Below are 19,665 nucleotides of genomic sequence, written 5' to 3' on the forward strand. Positions count from 1 at the left end.
AGTTCCCCAAAGGAATGGCAGGGATGGGGCTGAACATGACAGTCCATTTTGAATTTCATAGTAGACACTTAGTACATTTAGAATTAGTGAACACAATGGGCATTTTAGTGGATTTGGAATTTAGCTTTTTTTTTTCTATACAAATGATTCTATTGATTCCTTTTGAGGAGAAAATTGTTCATACATATATTTTTGTGCAGTGCTAATTGAAAATTTTGGCTAGGAGTTGAATCACTGACAAGGTGAATATCTTACCTTAAGCTATAATGATCACTATGACTCAAGTGGTTCTTATACTTATTGACCTCTATTGTTTTAGCATATGCAAACTTTTTTTGTGTGTGTGAGTATAGTGTTTTGCATTGCATTAAGTGTACTGCCATTTTAGAAAGATTAATGAATAATTATTACAATGATACCGGTATAATTTTTTTTTTCTCTCTCTCTCTCTCTCTCTCTCTCTCTCTCTCTCTCTCTCTCTCTCTCTCTCGGATCAATGACACTGGAAGACATTCAATAATAGTTTATGTATGTATACAATATAATTATGTATGTATATCTGTATGCATGTCTGTCTGTTTGTCTAGTCATCTCAAGGAGGCCATCGGATTGAGATTCACCACAAAACCGATAAAAATTTCGTTATCTGAATGAAAATAAAGAGAAGAATGATTTTACTATATTCCATAGATCACGATGCACAGGTAAGGTGTGTGGCCAGACCAAAGTGACTCCCTCGCCATTCGCAAGTTCGTTATTAATATCACCATTAGATTTGTACCCCAAAACAACATATGAAACATTGATAATGAAACTATTTCGAACTTTCAAGCACTAGTGGTTGCTACATGTGAAGTTATCTCCCGGAAATTAATAATATAATTTTGCCTGCTAAATAACGTGAAAAACAGGTGATTTCCATGGAAGTATTTAATCTCCATGATTATTTAAAATATTTAAAAAATATTTTGCATCTCTCTCTCTCTCTCTCTCTCTCTCTCTCTCTCTCTCTCTCTCTCGTCTATGGAGGGCTGTATCTTGATCATAAATTACATTTGAATGCTATATAAAAAAAAAGGCTATTACTGAAAAATAGAAACATGAGGTGGAGGTAAGGTTAAGTTTACGCCCTATAAAATATGTGAATTGAGTAAAAGATGAATGTATGAGATACGTATAATGAATATCATAAAATTGTGTGCAAAATAGGCAGTGATTCAGTTGAATACTGTATAACACACGGAGTTCAAAATTGTAGCAGCATGCCACGGTCAGAACTTTGGAAGTATTGTAGTGGTGATCGAATCTCTATAGATAAGATACTTCTCATGATATAACTATTTGAAATGTTCTTTTAATTCATTTATTTTTTATTACTAGCCACTATTCATTGTAGACCAGGAAATATTCGGTCTTTTTTTCTTTTACTATTTAATTCACAATATAAATACTGCAAACGCTGAGTGATATATGCAATTTGCTAAAATTAGACATTCGAATTTCTTAACATAAATGAATAAATAAAAATGAAAATAAAAGTAAATAAATGAATGAATTAATCAAAATCTATGGAAATTTCCTCAACACCTTGTGGAAAGTAAAGAAGCACACAATTGTGCATGCAGGAGTGAAGGCTGTGATGTGCTGTGGTGTGTCTGCTGTGTTGCTGCCTCCGGTCACCCTCCTCCCTCAACACCGTGCTGTGCCGGTGAAGCTGTTCTGTGTTGCCGATAATTTTGTGCCGTGTTATATTGTGTTGCTGCTTTGTGTGTACTGGTAAGATTTTTTTAGACATGTATAGCGTTATGTGAAACTTGCAAAGCGACGCATGTGGCGTGGCGTGGTTCTTGCGTATTTTTTGAGAATGTTATTAAAACGATGCTAACGTACGTTTCGTATCAGGTTCATTTATAATATTTGGGTCAATGGATACACTACAGTTTCCAATATCGTGGGGGGCAATCGTTTGTTCCGGAGATTTTAATTTCTTTACACATTTAGGTTTTTCTAAACTGCCATGGTATTGTTTACCGTAGTGAAGCTTTGGGTAGTATCTTGTACCCTGTCAGTTTTCAGAAACATTATTTTAGATTAGCTAACTCAAAGGAAAAGCTTCAAGGGTTTTATGTGGCAAAACCAATTAATTAAACTGAAAGCGCTGCCATACTGTGGCATATGCTTAGTGCAAGACACCATGAGCTGAGCGCATGCCACTCCCCCACTCGACTGCTGTGCTGTGGGATCTACCACCACGTGGACAAAACGAGAACTCCAGTAAATCACACACAAATACACACACACAAATGGGCGAGCCTCTTAATGTGCAGCCCCTGTTCACTTAGCAGCAAGTAGGTACGGGATGTAACCCGAGGTGTTGTGACCTCGCTGTCCCGGTGTGTGGTGTGTCATTGGTCTCGATCCTATCCGAAGATCGGTCACTATGAGCTCTGAGCTCTTTCTGTAGGGGAACGGCTGGTTGGGTGACCAGCAGACGACCGTAGGTGAATCACACACACAAACACGCATATATATATATATATATATATATATATATATATATATATATATATATATATATATATATATATATATATATATATATATATATATATATATATATATATATATATATATATATATATATATATATATATATATATATATATATATATATATATATATATATATATATATATTTTTTATCACACACACACACACACACACACACACATAATGCGGGCGGGGGAGGGGCCCACATATTGACATATTGCAGTAAAATAAGGTTTAATAGCAAAATAACTTTGGATGGCACTACCTGCGGGTATAAACCTGCCCTATCACGGACCTAAAAGATCAGTAAAAAAGACCACTGGTTATCATGTGCGTCTTACAGTTCAACGGATCTTCGGGTTGTTACTTCGTTTTGCAAAGGAATACTTCAGACCATGACTAAACCATATCCATTTTGTTGTATTACTGAGTCTTGCAACCTTATATGTCGAATTATCCTGAAGGTAGCTTACTAGAAGTGTTATGATTGGAATAAACATATGTAGAAAGTTTAGTGAATAGCGAGTCGGCTTTTATTTAACGATTATTAATATTTGGCTTCAGTAAAACGAATTTCTTCTTGTAAATTAAGGTGTTATTAAATGATCTCTTAAAATCGCCAAATCTGCTTATGACAGGACCTCCATCTTACAATGGAAAGCAACAGCGATAGCTCGTATCAGGAAAAAGACCAGGAAAAGCTGGTCTCCCAAAATCGTAGTGTTCTTGCAGACCTCGTCATATCCTCCACTAGTTCCTCAGACAGTGAGGAGCAGCCCAGCCTGGTCACAATAAAGAAGCCAAGTTGGAGTCTGCCTCATACTTCCACCACCAAAACCAGCACACACAAGACCAACAGCAGTAGAACTCATTCCACGTGGACCAAAGACTTTCAAGATCAGACAGACAACCAAAAGGTGACAAGTCAGAGCAGAAAAATACAAGGCTCCAAACTGATTGACCCTGGATTGGACAACAGCAGTACAAGCTCCAACACTGACCTAGAGGTAGGTGGATTGACATGGTACGGTAATAGTTGTGAAGCAATAAAAATTATTGTTTTGGTCATGGTGTGACAGTCAACTCATAGGTACCAAAAATAGTACATTTCAGAATTATTTTCATCAGCATTGTCATTTCAGATAATAGGTTTAATGTTTACTACAGTCATTTACAGTCATATGATGGTTGTTTGCCAAATAAATCTGTAGTTTTTTTTTAAATTATTCTGAACTTGCACACTTGCATATTTTTAGATGCTATGTGTACCAGTGTTGTGGTTCATAAACAGTCATAAGCATTATATGATACTGGTTATCTACTTTTGCCACAGGGTCCCTCAGGCTGCACCAGCACTGGCACTAGTCCACAGCACAAGGACAATCCATTCAGTCAGTACTTCTCTGTTTTGTTTTATTTTAATTTTTTTTAAATGAATGAATCTGGAATAACCATTCTTTTATTATTTCTCTTCCTTCCTATGTGTCTGGCATTCTAAGAATAGGTCTTTTTACTTTTATGAGATTACTTCGTGGATTATTAGTATTTTTTTTTATTGTTTCTTAACCTGATTTTTTTTATTCATTATTATTTTTGTGTTTTTAATGGAAGTACCACTCAGCATTTGTGAGAAACGGATTCATTTTATATATATATATATATATATATATATATATATATATATATATATATATATATATATATATATATATATATATATATATATATATATATATATATATATTGGCAACCTTCATGCTCCATTTGTGTTTTTAAAAAATTTTATTGCATAAATTACACGGTAGACAGAATGTCTTATAATTTAATGTTTTTCTCATTATGAGTAGAATCAAAGCCATGGTCTGTAATGGACATCACTCATCTGCTGGAGAAAATGCAGAACCAGCTTCCCAAGTTGGACAAAAAAAGCTGCCTATACACTGCCAAAAAGATAAACTGGAATAAGATTGCATTTGACATCTTTACTGCTGAGGACTGCAAGAAAGCATTTGAATTTCTTCTCAGTAACATCAAATTAATGAAGTGAGTTGGTCATTTTTAGATTTTGAATCATCAGCGAAATATAAAATGAGTGGATAAGAATTAGACATTTCAGGGATTGATGTAAAGAACTTACTGTGGGTACCAAAATACTGGGAACAGGGACACACCAGATGTTGCTACATGCTTACACAGGGAGAAAAAATATTAGTTAGAAATAGACAGAGGTACAAAATACATTTAAATACCCTCTTATTTTTCCTGTCACTGATGAGAACTTGTTGGTGAGATTATATGTATACTCTTAGCTAGTTTAGTGTAGATGGGAGCACCTAGAATGGAAGCAGTCAATCCCTTCCAAAGGAACACTATGATACATTAAGCTCTCCTTATCTCTTCTCCCTACTTCCACATAGCCTTAAGAGTTGCTAGACCCTTAAATTATCCTTCAGTTTTTGACTACTGCTTTGGACCCTGTTTGGGTACCAGCATCTCAGTGGGCTCTTTTTTTTTTATTCAATTTTTGTTACCCTTGGCTGGTGTCCCTCCTAGATAAATAAAAATAAATAAATAAATAAATAAATAAATCCTGTCAGGAAATGTATCTCGCTCCACAGAATTCTTGCCACTGTTGTTACTAGAAACATTAGAAATGAGGCATAAGACTGCACTGTTCCCAGAATTTTTGATGTTCACTGTATTTTTAAGTGAGAAAGGTTTACACACACACACACACACACACACACACACACACACACACACACACACACACACACACACACACACACACACACACACACACACACACACACACGAGTTGCCTTTGGTCATCTGGATGTAAAAATGATGAGGAAAATAATCACCACAATGATACGTCCAAGATTAGAATAAGCAGTGGTAATTTGGTCACCACATGAAAAAAAAGCACATAAGAAAGTTGGAAGGAATACAGAGAGCAGCAACAAAGATGATAATAGAATTGCAAGATTTATCATATGAGGAGCGACTAGCTAGAGTGCAACATCCAACCTTGGAAAAGAGATGAGAGAGAGGTGACTTGATTGCATTGTACAGATTGCTGATTGGGATGGAAAAACTAGATAGGGAACATCTCTTTATAATGGACAAAAGAGAAACAAGAGGACACGGAAGAAAACTAAAAGTAACCACCTGCAGAAGGGACATAAAGAAGTTTAGCTTCCCTCATAGAAGCATTGAGGCATGGAATGGACTGGTAGGGGAAGTGGTGTGTGCTAGAAATATTCATGACTTTAAGGAAAAGTTGGATAAAAACAGTTATGGAGACAGGACAGTACAAACTTAGCTCCTCTCCCATACGTCACAACTAGGTAAACACACACACACACACACACACACACACACACACACACACACACACACACACACACACACACACACACACACACACACTGCTTGATAGCTTAATAGCATTGTCCTCAGCCACCACCTAACAAGCCAGGGTTTGTGCCATGCCAAGGGTTTCTCAATGGAGTGAGCTGGTGCTGTCCTCTCAGAACAACAGGATAAGATGTTTTGTGTGTTTGGAAGGTCTTAACTTTACCTATATATTGGGTTATTATGAGCTCTCACCTCTCACTGGGAGGCTATTGCTGGCTGCTATGAGTCTGGCATATGATCATCACACACATATAGATAGTAAAAAGATACATCTTTTGTGAAACTACAGAGATTAATAGGTAAACATGCACACACACACAGAGAAATGTGATAAAATCTACTTCTTTCCCAACTCATGCTTCAGGACGATGACTGCGGTTATAAATGAGCTGAAAGAAAAAATACCAAGTGGAAAGTTGAAAGCAAGCCTCATCTTACAACCTCGACAGCAATTTGTGAGGGATTTTGCTGATAAGAATAAAGGGTTGGTGTCTGGGGTAAGTGTAAAATCTAGATTTTTTTTGAGAGGAGGGTGCAGTTCCCATGTATTTTTCTTTATTGAAACACATTACTTGCATTCCATTATATGACATTTAAAGGCTCATTCACACATATCAATGACGTATCAGTGCCATGTCAGTTCAGTGTCAGTGAAATCCATGATGCTTCAGTGACGTCTGTTCACACACATCCATACTGTGTGAAATCAGTGATTTCCAAGATGGAAAAGTTTTCAGATGTTGAATTGGCAATGGTTGCCTTAATTTTGGTGAAGAGGGAGAGGCTAAGCATAACCTGAAGAAAAGAAAGTGGGGTACATGAAGTGTGGAAGAAAAGAGAAAGTGAAGGAGAGTTGGTTGTGGCAAATCATGCAGAACAAGATGATTCTGAACCAGTTCTATAAATAATTCATCATGCATTCTTGTGGACAAACTCACAGCACTTGTCCAGCATCTGTGAAAAAATTTAAAATATTGGTGGCGACAATGTCATGGAATGGAGATGGAACTGACATGGAGAGTCAAAACATGGTACTGTGCCAGACATGTGTAAATGCATCATCTGAATTCAAAGTAACGATTTTTTTTTTCACTGACACTAAAGGAATGAGCGGACACGGCACTGATATGTCACTGACGTGTATGAATGGGCCTTAACTCTTACAAGTATTCTTCCGCTACCCTTGTGAAATTTCTTTCTTCTTACTCTTGTGCCTTTGATTCCTACTCTTGTTACCTTATTTTACTTCTTGTGTATCTACACATAAATGAGTTTGCAAAATTATTATTTTTTAGATTCCCTTTATGAAGGGTAGAAAGTCAGGGTTAGGCAGGAGTGAGGTTTGTAATAATATGAGAAGCCTGAGGAATATGGACATGAATATCATCCAATTTATAAATTATATAAAATTTGATATTGGAAAAACTGTTCTGACTGCTGTATTAAGACAAGTAGGACTAAGAGAAAGAAAGAGAAATATAGATTGGAAGGCAAAAAATAGGAAGAAGTTAATTTGGCACTATATCATACTTGTCTTTTGGAACAGATTGATTTATTTGCTGCAAGTGCTGAAGCATGGAAGAAACTGCCACCAGAAGAGAAGGAGCAGTACAAAAGGGACTACATTTTGGCCAAGGAAAAGGAGATTGCTCGCATGTAAGTTTTGGATGTGTATACTACATGCGATTATTGGAAGCAGTACCTATGAGAGAAAATTCTGCCATTGCCACTCTGATGTGAAGAATAAAGTTCTTTATGTGTAATGAATGAATTTTATCTTTTTAGGTGTGGTGATGAGCCTCCTGTGCAACCCAGGATTCCCTTTGAAGTATGTGAACATGGGATCTGTTACTGTTTTATCAGTAATGTAATTCTTTGATTAACCAAACAAAATGAGGGAAAGGGTGGTCAGTTTATTAGATAATTTATGCTTTCTGACAATTCAGGTGTCCACTGCCTAAACCAAAATTTGCTTGGTTTATTGAGGGCTTTGTTTGGTCAGTCAGATGTCAACTGTGTAAATTGAATTTTTTTTTTTATGTAGTATTGAGGGCTATGTCTGGTCCTGTATTGTATGATGTATGATTCTGTATGTTTATCTAATGCAGTATACTGTAGTATATTACTGTATTGTAATGTACAAGAGATAAAAATATACAATGAGAAACACATTCACACACACATCAACAATTTGTTTAGCAAATGTTGGTATATGTTTGGTCACCCCTACCTTTGTTTCTTGGCACTGAATGGTTTGGTTTTCAAGTTGAACTCTTGTTCAGTCAATTGAGTTGCTTGGATTGTACCTGAAGGTTTCTTTGACATCATTTATCATTCAGTTTATTGGGGGATCACTGTATTAGTGATGCCTGGTCAGGACTTGGGAAGTAGTGAGCAATGAGATTTAGATATGTTTTACATTAATCCTAAAGCAATGTGAAAGAAAGAACTATAAAGGTTTCATAGAATCTTTGAATTGTAGGGAAGAGAAAATTGCTATAATTTATACTGTAAGCTATAAATAAGTATTTTTTATGTTGTATTGATGTCTTCCTGCAGTTTAAGAAAGAAGAGATAGGACATTCCTTAAGGAAGAGTTTTAAATATTTAGATTTTTTAGATGACTTGCTACTTTATTCTTTCAGCTGTATTATGAAGAACTGTGCAATAAGAAAGGGAAGAAGAACCTAGATCTGAAGGCCACTGCTAGGAAGAAATACAAGAATCTAGGTCCAAAGAAGAAACTGAAGTATATTTCATTGTCAGCCATTGAATTATATACCTTTGAGGTTAGTGTCATCATGCCTTAATAGCACAGGTGTGTTCGTTCATGCCTTTGTGAGTGCAAGCTTTGTGACAAACATCATAATTTTGATAGTTTGCAACTTTGCAGATAAAAGGATGATCTATTTTTTTAACTATGTGTGTACTGAGAATGGTTTTAAGTGAAGCAGTGCTGCTTAGCTTAGTAAAAATCATCCAAAGAAAATTAAGTGTATAGAGCCATGTATTATGATAATTAGCTACTGAGAATTAAGTGAGCAACAGTCAAAAACATTACAAAAGTATGTTAAATTTGTTCTCTGATTTTTATTTGGGATGACATTAAAGACAGTTTGTTGTAGAAAAGAGCTTATCAGAATTAATGGAACCTTTGAATTTAGAAAAAAAAACAATAAATAAATAGATAAAATATTGTTATCTTTCCAGCTTCAGGCTGCTAAATATCTTGTGAAGCATCCAGACTGGACTGTTCCAGCACGGAAGGGGCCAAGCAAGGAGGACTGTGAGATGTATCTTAGGTGAGTGATTTGGTTAATATAGATTTTTCTCAGGTTAGGTGTACCCCTAACTTTTAAAGAATATTTTCTATCCTGAGGAGTGTTTTGATAGCACTAAAATATGTCATTATTCAAGTATTGTTTTAAGGATACTTTTGTGAGGTTTGAAATTTTGGGCTGCATAGACTTTCTTACAATGAGTGCCACTTATCATAGATTATTTATTTATTTATTTTATATATTTATTTATTTATTTATTTATTTATTTATTTATTTATTTATTGTCTGTTTTGCTTTGTCTTTTCATAGGACACCATACATGGGATGTAATAGGATGGTCCAAAAGATCATCCTTTTCTACCAGGGACTGATAGGGCTAAGAGTATGAATGATTTGTGTATAAGTGTGTGGTGTTTTGTATGAATCATGTTGTGTTGGATTGTCAGTCTAATATATAGACTTATTTATGTATTTATGTATCTATTTATTTATTTATTTATTTATTTATTTGGCTATTTATATAAGTATTTGTCTGTTGTTGGTTGTCTCCATGAGTCAATTATCACAACAGTGATAAAAGCTCTAGTTTGATAAGATATTTCAATGCATGTGTGATTCATTGCAGCTTTACAGTAAGAATTAGTTACTGCCAGGCAGCATGCATGATTGTGCATTTTATGTTTCTTGCATTTTCATTTTACTTGCATTGAACAATGTAACATCATCACATATTGGGCAAGAGCTTGGTAAAATCTACCTGTAAAATTACTTGATTTGAGTGTGTGCTATGGGTTGATTTGGTGGTGATTGCTGGCTGTTTTAATGTAGGGGTCAGGTCAACCCTCTCACACTTCTCTGGAGATGCTCATTCTAAAATTGCCTTTCATGATATATCTTGATGTACTGTGCCTCTATGCTACAAAACGTCAATTGTAAGTGATTATAGTAAAAGTATCCACGGGATCTGGTGATGCACACTTTACAGAAGTTATTGTAAGCTAAATATTCGCAACTAGGCTCTCAGTGTTTTCACATTTATTTCTAATCTTCTACTACATAATAATTTGAAACATTTTTCCACTGGTTTCTACAGGGACCAATGATTTATCTGTCAAATCCCAAAAAGAGTTGAGCAAGTATTATTTGTGCTGCCAGGATATTGTGACAGCTGTAACCGTGCTGAGATGAAAAGTCCAGCCAACATCAGACACACTGACTTCTCAAAAAAAAAAAAAAAAAAAAAAAAAAAAGTTTCCAGTCCTTTTGTAAAATCCTAATCTATTCATGTGTTGTAGTTGATTGCATGAACATGTCAGAAAAGAAGAACCAAGTTGTGAAAGGATGGGTTGTATTTCCAAAGAAGAAAGTGGCAATTCAGGGAAAACATTGGGAGACATGATGTAAACAGATATCTTCACCAGTATCCTGCTAAGATTTAGCATCAAAACATGGTTGTTTTTTTCATATGTGCCAGAATCTATATCTTTATGTTAAGTGTATAAATTAAATGGATAAAGTAAACTTATGTAGAAAGGAAAAAATATCATTCATCCCAAGGTGATATATCCAAAGCCTGAGATAATGTGAATAGTATTTAGTGACTAAAATTTTTCCTAATATTTTATTAGTTGGTTTGATAACACAAATTTTTTTCCAGCTGACCACATTTTATATGTAAGGTCAAGTTGGCTGGTGAATCTGACAGTTTTTTTCAGACCATAGCGAACACCCCAATTGCCAATGAACAAGTGCTATTTTGTCACACCTACTAACTAGTAGTGCAAAGTACTCACCAAGAATGCCTTGCTGGACAACTACCAACCCCAGCTTTCAATAACCCAAAACTTTACCTGAGTCAATGGTCTGTCACACATATTAACTGACAGTTTATGTTTAGTCTCACAGATAAATTTTAATAGGTTAAAATCTTGAATACTAATTGCAGCTTTATTGGTTCACTACTGCCTATTATTGACAATAGGAAGCATATTGTGTTCTCATTTTGAAGCTTGAGAGTTGATATGCTTAAAAACAATAAATCCAAAAAGAAATGGAATAAAAATGAATGACAAAAGTGTGATACATAGAAACATTTAACATAACACTTGAACTCTACTCTTTATATATCATTTCATTGTGACTTCAATTCTTCATCTAATAATATGTCTCTGAGGCAAAATTTTGTGAATTAGAATAGCAGAAAATTGAGCACATGCTTTTAATAAAGTTTTACCCTGTGATTTATGGATTGTATGTGGTGGTAATCTTGACTTCATGAAAATCATGATAACTAATGATGAGTGTTAAGTATACAGATATGATCCGGAAACAAAGGCTCAGTGTAATGAGTGGAAATCCTTGGTATTTCCAAAGTCTCAGAAAGGAAAACCATTCCAAAACTTGTAAAACAGAGATGTTTCCAGAATTGGAAAGACTACTGGTCTAGCAGCATACAGTCAGAATAAATATACTTACAGAAGATTAGATTTAGAATATCTCTCTCTCTCTCTCTCTCTCTCTCTCTCTCTCTCTCTCTCTCTCTCTCTCTCTCTCTCTCTCTCTCTCTCTCTCTCTCTCTCTCTCTCTCTCTCTCTCTCTCCCCCTTCCTTCCTTCCTTCCTTCTCTACGTAATGTTGCAGTTGAATTATTACTTTGTGTCTAGTCATTTGATTTCATAGGATTGTCAAGGACCATTGATGAGAGAAATAAAATGAGTGCCTCTTTCATTAAGCATAAGTCTGTTTGCAGTAGGTGTGCCAGATTTGATAATTTTGTTATTGGTTGCTTGATTTTTGCAGATCTTTAGGTATGCCCCTTCGTCCTCCAAACAGAGCCAGCCTTCTGTATTACCATCAAAAACTGAAGGAAGGCAAGTTTGACAACATTCCTGGTACTAGACGTCTCTTTCATGCCACTGAACAGTTCAGAAATCTTTCTGATAATAAGAAAAGAAAGTACAGGGAGAAACATAAGCAGGTATGCATAAATTTATTGCATACTAATTAAATTTTGGATGTGAGAGATGCAAGACTAAAGGAAGGACAGTGAATAGGATGGATGGACAGTATGAGGAAAGAAGATAGTTTGATTATAGTGTAAAGGGATAAACCAGTTTTACTGTTGAGATCTGGTATGGAGGAACTTGGATAAATTTGTGCAAATCTGATTGTTGAGGATTTGTCCTCTTCTCAGTATAGAGGCCCAAGTGTTAAGAGGGCTTTTAATACAGCCAGTCCTCAACATTAATGGATTTGTTAATATGTGGATTGGTGCCAGAAGGGTAATGTATGTGGTATAAGTTTCTCCAGGTTACTATTAATTAAAATCTTGCTCATAGTGAAGCTCATCATAATTCACACAGTTGCATGCATGCATGCTGCCTGCCACACCACTCTGCATTGTCTCCACTGCCTGGTAGTGTTGTCAGTTTAGTATGTTTTTGGTAACTGATTGTGTACATTTTCAACTACTTGTGTATTGTGAACATTTTCCAACCACTGCCCAGCTGTCCTTGTCCCTCACCCTCACTCATGCCGTGACCACATTCACATTAACATTTTTGTCACATTTTCACCATGGATTGTAAGGGAGGGTGAGTAATTCTCTTTTTAGGGAGATGCACCAATTCACAGATTTTCAGCATTCTTGGAAGTCTGTGTTATCTAATTTCCATTAATGGTGAGAACTGGCTGTATAGTTTTAGGTAATGTTTGAGGCTGTGTGTGGAAGGCTGGGGGATAGGTGTGTGTGTGTGTGTGTGTGTGTGTGTGTGTGTGTTTGTTGTATTATGTTGTGTTGTTCTCTTTGTAGAGATTCCAGTGTGGACAGGTGTTCTTACATGTACAATATACAGTATGTGTGTGTATGTGTATGTATGCATGTATATAGATTATTGAAGAGGTTGGATTCTAGGATCAGCAGTCAAATGATGGTGGGCTTGAGATGGTACAGAGCACTTAACTCTTTTGAAGCTGAGTTATCAGGAGAGGTATGAAATTTCCCATTGAGATCTTAAGTGGACAATAGAGAGGAAGTATATTTACTGCAGTGGGAAGGTAAGTCTCACTGAATAGAAATAGATTGTTCTTGCCATTTATTTATTTATCTTTTTTGTAGCAATACCAGGAATCACTACTACAGCCAAAGAGTTAGATATGACACAGCAAATAGATTATTTTCTCAGTAGGATCCATACCTTGCTTTATTTCAGATATCAGCTGTATAGTTATTGCAGGTGTGATGTAATATCTTGCTATTTGAAGTTTATTTTTCCTTGTAATTCTGAGTTTTATTTCTCTCTCTCTCTCTCTCTCTCTCTCTCTCTCTCTCTCTCTCTCTCTCTCTCTCTCTCTCTCTCTCTCTCTCTCTCTCTCTCTCTCTCTCTCTCTCTGCTGCAACATGTATTTTTTTGTTTTATTTCTATTTATTTGATTATTTATTTATTTATTAATATTGTTAGCTATTATTATCATTATTATTATTATTATTATTATTATTATTATTATTATTATTATTATTATTATGTTTTATTCATTTGTTTATTTATTTATTTATTATTATTATCATTATTATTTATTTATTTTTTTATCACTGGGTATTCCTCTTGAATTCCTAAGATTTTTTTCTTTGAATCTTTTTACAGATGGTTCAAGAATACTCGGTAGAATATGAAAATTGGAGGAAAAGTCAGAATGATGTTGTGCAGAGCCTTGCAGACAGTTTTTTGGTAAGCTTTTATTATGTTTTCCTAGTTCCTAGAGAAAGAGAGAGAGAGAAAGAGGGAAGTTGATCATCCATTATGATGTTTCTTAAGTTGACCTGATTAATTTTCCATTATGATGTTTCTTAAGTTGACCAGTGGTGTAGGCATTGAACACCCTCAGCATACAATCAAGAAATCCTGAGTCTGGATACCATCAGAGAGAGACATATTGCTTTTGTTATCTTTCAAGCCATAACCCCCTATTCACTCAGTAGTGAAATAGGTATGAGATGTAAGCTGGAGTTGTGACCCCACACCTTGGTAGGAAAGGAAGGCTACCAATCCTATTTTTCAGTGTATGTGTGTATGTGTGTGGTGCTTCCTCCTACAGTAGACCATGGTTTTTTGCTGTGTCATGAGATTTAAGCAAGACCAAGTGCACATCTTTATTACTAAGAGAACTTGGTCTGTTTGGGTCTGTCTTGCCACCCACAGCAATGGGAATGATAAGTACAGAAGGGCAGGGGGAGGAAGTGCTTCAATAATAACACTCATTATAACCCTTACATTTCATCAAGTAAAGGATGAAGACTGAAGAAACTTCCTCATGTGCTCACTCATATTCTATTTTCTGGTATCTGGTAATCATTGAATAAGATATTATTTGTATTACCAAGCAACTCTCCTCATAAAACTACCTAAGTTTGCAAAGATGTCTTACTGTAATGGCTCATGCAGTGAATTTTTGGAAATAATGAACTGACATTCCTCCAATTATTAAGTTATATAAAAAAGTTTACTGTGTGTGTGTGTGTGTGTGTGAGATTCATCTACGGTTGTCTGCTGGTCACCCAGCCAGCCGTTACCCTATGGAAAGAGCTCAGAGCTCGTAGTGACCAATCTTTGGGTAGGACTGAGACCACTTACACACCACACATCAGGACAGTGAGGTCACAACCTCGCGGGTTACATCCCGTACCTACTTGCTGCTAGGTGAACAGGGCTGCACATTAAGAGGCTCACCCATTTGCCTTGCTGCTTCCGGAATTTGAACCCAGGCCTTCTTGGTTGTGAGCTGAGTGTGCTAACCACTACACTATGTGACGTGTGTGTGTGTGTGTGTGTGTGTGTGTGTGTGTGTGTGTGTGTGTGTATATTATATATATATATATATATATATATATATATATATATATATATGTATATATATATATATATATATATATATATATATATATATATATATATATATATATATATATATATATATATATATATATATATATATATATATATATATATATTGTTACAACTAGATAAAGCCCTTCTCACAGCTGCTACTGACTCAGGTCAGCTTATCCATTGCCTATAGTCCTCACAACCTAGTGCAGGCATCTACTGGTCTTCAACAAGTATCCAGCCTCAAATAGGTCACTACCCTGTTTAATCCACCAACAGAGAAAGAAGTATGACAAATGCCAACTTAATCTCCCAAGCTGGAAAAGAACTAATTAGCTACATACTAGGGAGCACAGACTATCCACAGATTAAGGTATAATATCTCATTGGACTATCATCCACCATAACAAGAGCCATGCATGTCCAATAAGAATATTATACACTGGCCAGAGAGAAGACTATCTACAGTCTTCCAGAAGACAGACTCTCCCTCTAAACATTGGGAAGAAATTAGATGGCTGTAACCTGGCTCAAACATTATACAGTTCTCTAATGCCAGACTAGCACAGCTGCAAGCTTGGACACTAGCAAAATTTAACAAGGACACAACATACATGAACCCCCAGACACATACAATCCACAACAATACACTGTATTTAGGTAGAAAGGGAGAGAGAACAGGTGACTGCTCCTGTGAGTTCTCTGTACAAAGACACAATGGACACCTAGACAAACTTATCCGTACGTGGAGTCACCACTCACACACTGCAAGAGTAATGAGATAGGGCTCTCTCACACCCTTCACAATGATATCTAAATTCATCCAGATGCTGGTCTCCCATGGGCCCTAAACAATACCCAGTATAATAAGGTGTCACATGGTAGTCCCATCCATAGTTATAAGTTCAATATGCCCTCCCTATTCACGCATTAAAATGCCTCTCTAAACTCCGTGTCCATTCTCTCCAGTGTCTTGCTCACTACTCTCTCTCCTTCCCTCATTATCTTTCTCTTTCCAGCTTCACTGTTCTCTATCTCACTGCACATAACAAATATATATATATATATATATATATATATATATATATATATATATATATATATATATATATATATATATATATATATATATATATATATATATATATATATATATATATATATATACACAGTAATAGGCTGGAGAACAGAGTATAACCTGAACAAGACAAGCTTCAGGTAAAATTGACACCGCCTCTCATTTTGTCTATAAATAGACTTGCTCCTGATTCTTATACGTATACATTCATATTCCACTTACATTTACACAATTTGTCATTTTTATCATTTTTGGGCCAATTACAATTTGAAATTTGTTATTTTCAGATGTCTCCTTACATTAGTAGACAGATGTTGAATTGAAAGATATATATATATATATATATATATATATATATATATATATATATATATATATATATATATATATATATATATATATATATATAGATAGATAGATAGATAGATAGATAGATAGATCTAGATATAAAGCACTGAAAATTGTATCACCTGTATGATGATTTTTTGATAGGTTCTTTTCATGTATATGAATAAAGATATATGTTGCTAAATTTTTTGTCAGTTTACTAATCTGAGTTTTTCTTATGTTCAATGTGCACATGTTGCGGTCAAACATGAAGGTAGCTCATATCTGATTTTTTTTGTAGATGTATGTAGCTGAGATGTACAAAAATATTCTTAGAATGTACTAAAAGTGTTCTCTTATTTAAAAACATTTGGCCCTTCAAAAGAATTTAAGAGCATTTTGCATTTTTTATCTTCATCTTAGACTTTTGAACACATTTAGGAATTTGTAAAATGTTCACACATAAATCAGAGATCTGGTATCAGTCCCTGATGTGAAAAGACCTGAGTATGATTACCCAATTTTTTTTTTCTTTCTTTATTTTTAATTTATTATTATCATTATTTTCTTTTTTATGTTATGGCAGTTGGTGAGAGTGGTATGTCCACTTCTGTTTAGAGGCCAAATGGCTAAGATTGATTTCAATTTAATCTTAAGGAGTGTGTATGTGTGTGTGTGGTGTGTGGTGTGTGTGTGTGTGTGTGTGTGTGTGTGTGTGTGTGTGTGTGTGTGTGTGTGTGTGTGTGTGTGTGTGTGTGTGTGTGTGTGTGTGTGTGTGTATTTACCTAGTTGTATAGTACAGGATTTGAGCAGGGCTCATAGTGTCCTGTCTCCATATCTATATTTATCCAGCATTTCCTTAAATTTATGTACATTTGGTGCTGTAATAATCTCTTCATTTAGACCATTCCAAATATCCACAGTTCTATGTGGAAAACTGTATTTCTTGATGTCCCTCAAACACTGATTCTTCCTGATCTTCTTTGAGTGCCCTTGTCCTTCCAGCTTCATCTTCTTCCAGCAACACCAGACCCTACTTGTCTATCTTCTCAATGTGGTTAACTATTTTATATATCATTATTAGATCTCCTCTTTCTCTTCTAACTTGCAAAATTTGCAGTCCCATTTCCTTCAACCTCTCTTCGTATGTTAGGTCTTTCATCTCCGGTACCAACCTTGTAGCTGTCCTCTGAATTCTTTCCAACTTCTTTATCTTTCTTCATATGCGAAGACCACACCACTGCTGCATATTCCAGCTTGGGACGTAACATAGCAGCTATAATTTTTTCCTCATAGTCTTATCTGTGTAATGAAATGCCACCCTAATATTTGTTAACATCATGTATGTCAAGCCAAATATGTCTCATTTACATGCCATTCTGGGATCAGGGTATCTTGAAAAACCACTCCCAGGTCTTTCTCCTCCTTGCTCTTCATCATTACTTCCTCCCCCATTTTATAGTCCTAAGCAAGTCTTCTTTTACTCTTTCCCAGTTTTATCACATGGAATTTCTTAGCATTGAATTCCAATTTCCACTTCTTGCTCCATCCATAGATATTGTTAATATCTTTTTGCAACTCCATACAGTCAACATGGCTCTTTATTACTCTTAACAATTTTGCATCATCAGCAAACAGATTAATATAACTGGTCAAACCCTCCTGCATATCATTGATGTATATTTGGAACATAATAGGTGCTAACACTGACCCCTGTGTTACTCTTCTTGTTACATTACTCCAACTTGAACAGGTGTCCCTGATCACAGTTCTCATTTCTCTATCCTTTAAGTAGTCTCTCATCCATTTTAGCATTGTGTGTGTGTGTGTGTGTGTGTGTGTGTGTGTGTGTGTGTGTGTGTGTGTGTGTGTGTGTGTGTGTTTGTGTGTGTGTGTTTGTTTGTTTGTTTGTCTGTGTGCAATTGTTTGGCCACTCTTCCTTAAGTACTCCCTTTACAGGTATGGCAGCCTAGCAAATCATAGTCCTTTTATAATTATAAACTGTAAATGTTTGCAAGAATTCTTCTTCACACAGGGCAGAAAGCAAGTCTTACCCCCTGGCACACTGTGCTGGCTTCAGGAATCTTCCAGGAAGAGAGAAGAAGCAGTACTCAGTGAATCCAAATTGGAGAGAAAAGACACCCTCTGCTGGGAAGCAAGATGGTCTTGTTGCAGGCAACAGTCAGAATGTGAGCCTGCTGAATTCTCAGATAACAAGAATCTGCCCTCTTCAGAAATGCAGAAATTGAGACAGATCTGTAAACAGGAGGTTTTTTTCAATGTTGACCAACCACTGGAAGCAAGGATGGAGAAAATCATGCTCATGTTAAGTGGATATGAGTACCTCCCCAGCAAAATTAGGCAGAATTTTGATAGTACATTAAAGAAGTGGAAGTACACTCTTCAGGCATCCATCATCAATGATGTGAGGCGGCTGGGCACATATGAGCAGCAGGAGTTCCTCTTGAAATACAGGTCTGTGTGCAAGCGCTTTTTTAAGTGTGACATCTTCTCTGTGTTTGACACTGACAAGTAACCAAAGTTCCATTACTTATAGGTGAGCAATGCAAATGTCTTTGTTGTATGTGCATACATCGGATAATACTCTTCTAACAGGGATGGGTTAATATAATGGATAGATTATGATCTCAAGATAAGAATACTAGATGATCTCACTCAAGGCTACAAGTATATATACAAGTATAGTAATAGAATATCAAATGTTTATTTCTGTTGAAGGTAGTATACAAGAGCTATAAACATTTAGGGAAGACATTTGTTAAGAAAATATTAATTTAGTTAAGTGAAGAAAGCTCCCCTCATTGGCTTTGCAAGAAAACAATATTTTCAGTATGTACATTTACTAAAGCTTTTATGTGATGAAAAGTCAACATTGATCAATATTGTATTTATAGTGATAACTTGTTTCCATGAACCTTATAGAAAGTTAGTTCATCATGTATACATGATATAACAGGCAAATATATATATGTGTGTATATATATATATATATATATATATATATATATATATATATATATATATATATATATATATATATATATATATATATATATATATATATATATATATAATCTGACAGTTTCTGAAAAAAAAAAGTATAATGA

The 19,665-nt window shown here is 35.4% G+C and overlaps 1 protein-coding gene across 4 annotated transcripts; it reads left to right on the forward strand.

Annotated features, from left to right (window-relative positions):
- The first annotated feature begins 653 nt into the window (after positions 1-653).
- Positions 654-19,458, forward strand: LOC135101970 (nucleolar transcription factor 1-like). Of its 4 annotated transcripts, none has more exons than XM_064006492.1 (12): positions 654-704; positions 3,189-3,557; positions 3,884-3,941; positions 4,398-4,593; positions 6,335-6,467; positions 7,517-7,626; positions 7,756-7,798; positions 8,616-8,759; positions 9,181-9,272; positions 12,050-12,227; positions 13,894-13,977; positions 18,573-19,458. In XM_064006492.1, exons 1-12 carry the CDS (start codon positions 669-671, stop codon positions 19,071-19,073), a joined length of 1,944 nt encoding a protein of 647 aa, XP_063862562.1. In that variant the 5' UTR covers positions 654-668; the 3' UTR covers positions 19,074-19,458. The 4 variants fall into 4 exon arrangements, with proteins under 4 accessions (XP_063862562.1, XP_063862563.1, XP_063862564.1 ...); XM_064006493.1 differs by lacking the exon at positions 654-704 and adding an exon at positions 1,589-1,776; XM_064006494.1 differs by lacking the exon at positions 654-704 and adding an exon at positions 1,625-1,649.
- The last annotated feature ends 207 nt before the right edge of the window (positions 19,459-19,665 follow it).

Source organism: Scylla paramamosain, chromosome 7 (assembly GCF_035594125.1).
Source record: "Scylla paramamosain isolate STU-SP2022 chromosome 7, ASM3559412v1, whole genome shotgun sequence".
Classification (NCBI taxonomy): domain Eukaryota; kingdom Metazoa; phylum Arthropoda; class Malacostraca; order Decapoda; family Portunidae; genus Scylla; species Scylla paramamosain.

Coding starts and splice junctions, on each gene's coding strand:
- LOC135101970 (XM_064006491.1), top strand. CDS start 2,176: ATGCTTAGTGCAAGACACCATGAGCTGAGCGCATGCCACTCCCCCACT. Junction 3,942..4,397: donor GCACAAGGACAATCCATTCA/GTCAGTACTTCT, acceptor CATTATGAGTAG/AATCAAAGCCATGGTCTGTA. Junction 12,228..13,893: donor ACAGGGAGAAACATAAGCAG/GTATGCATAAAT, acceptor ATCTTTTTACAG/ATGGTTCAAGAATACTCGGT.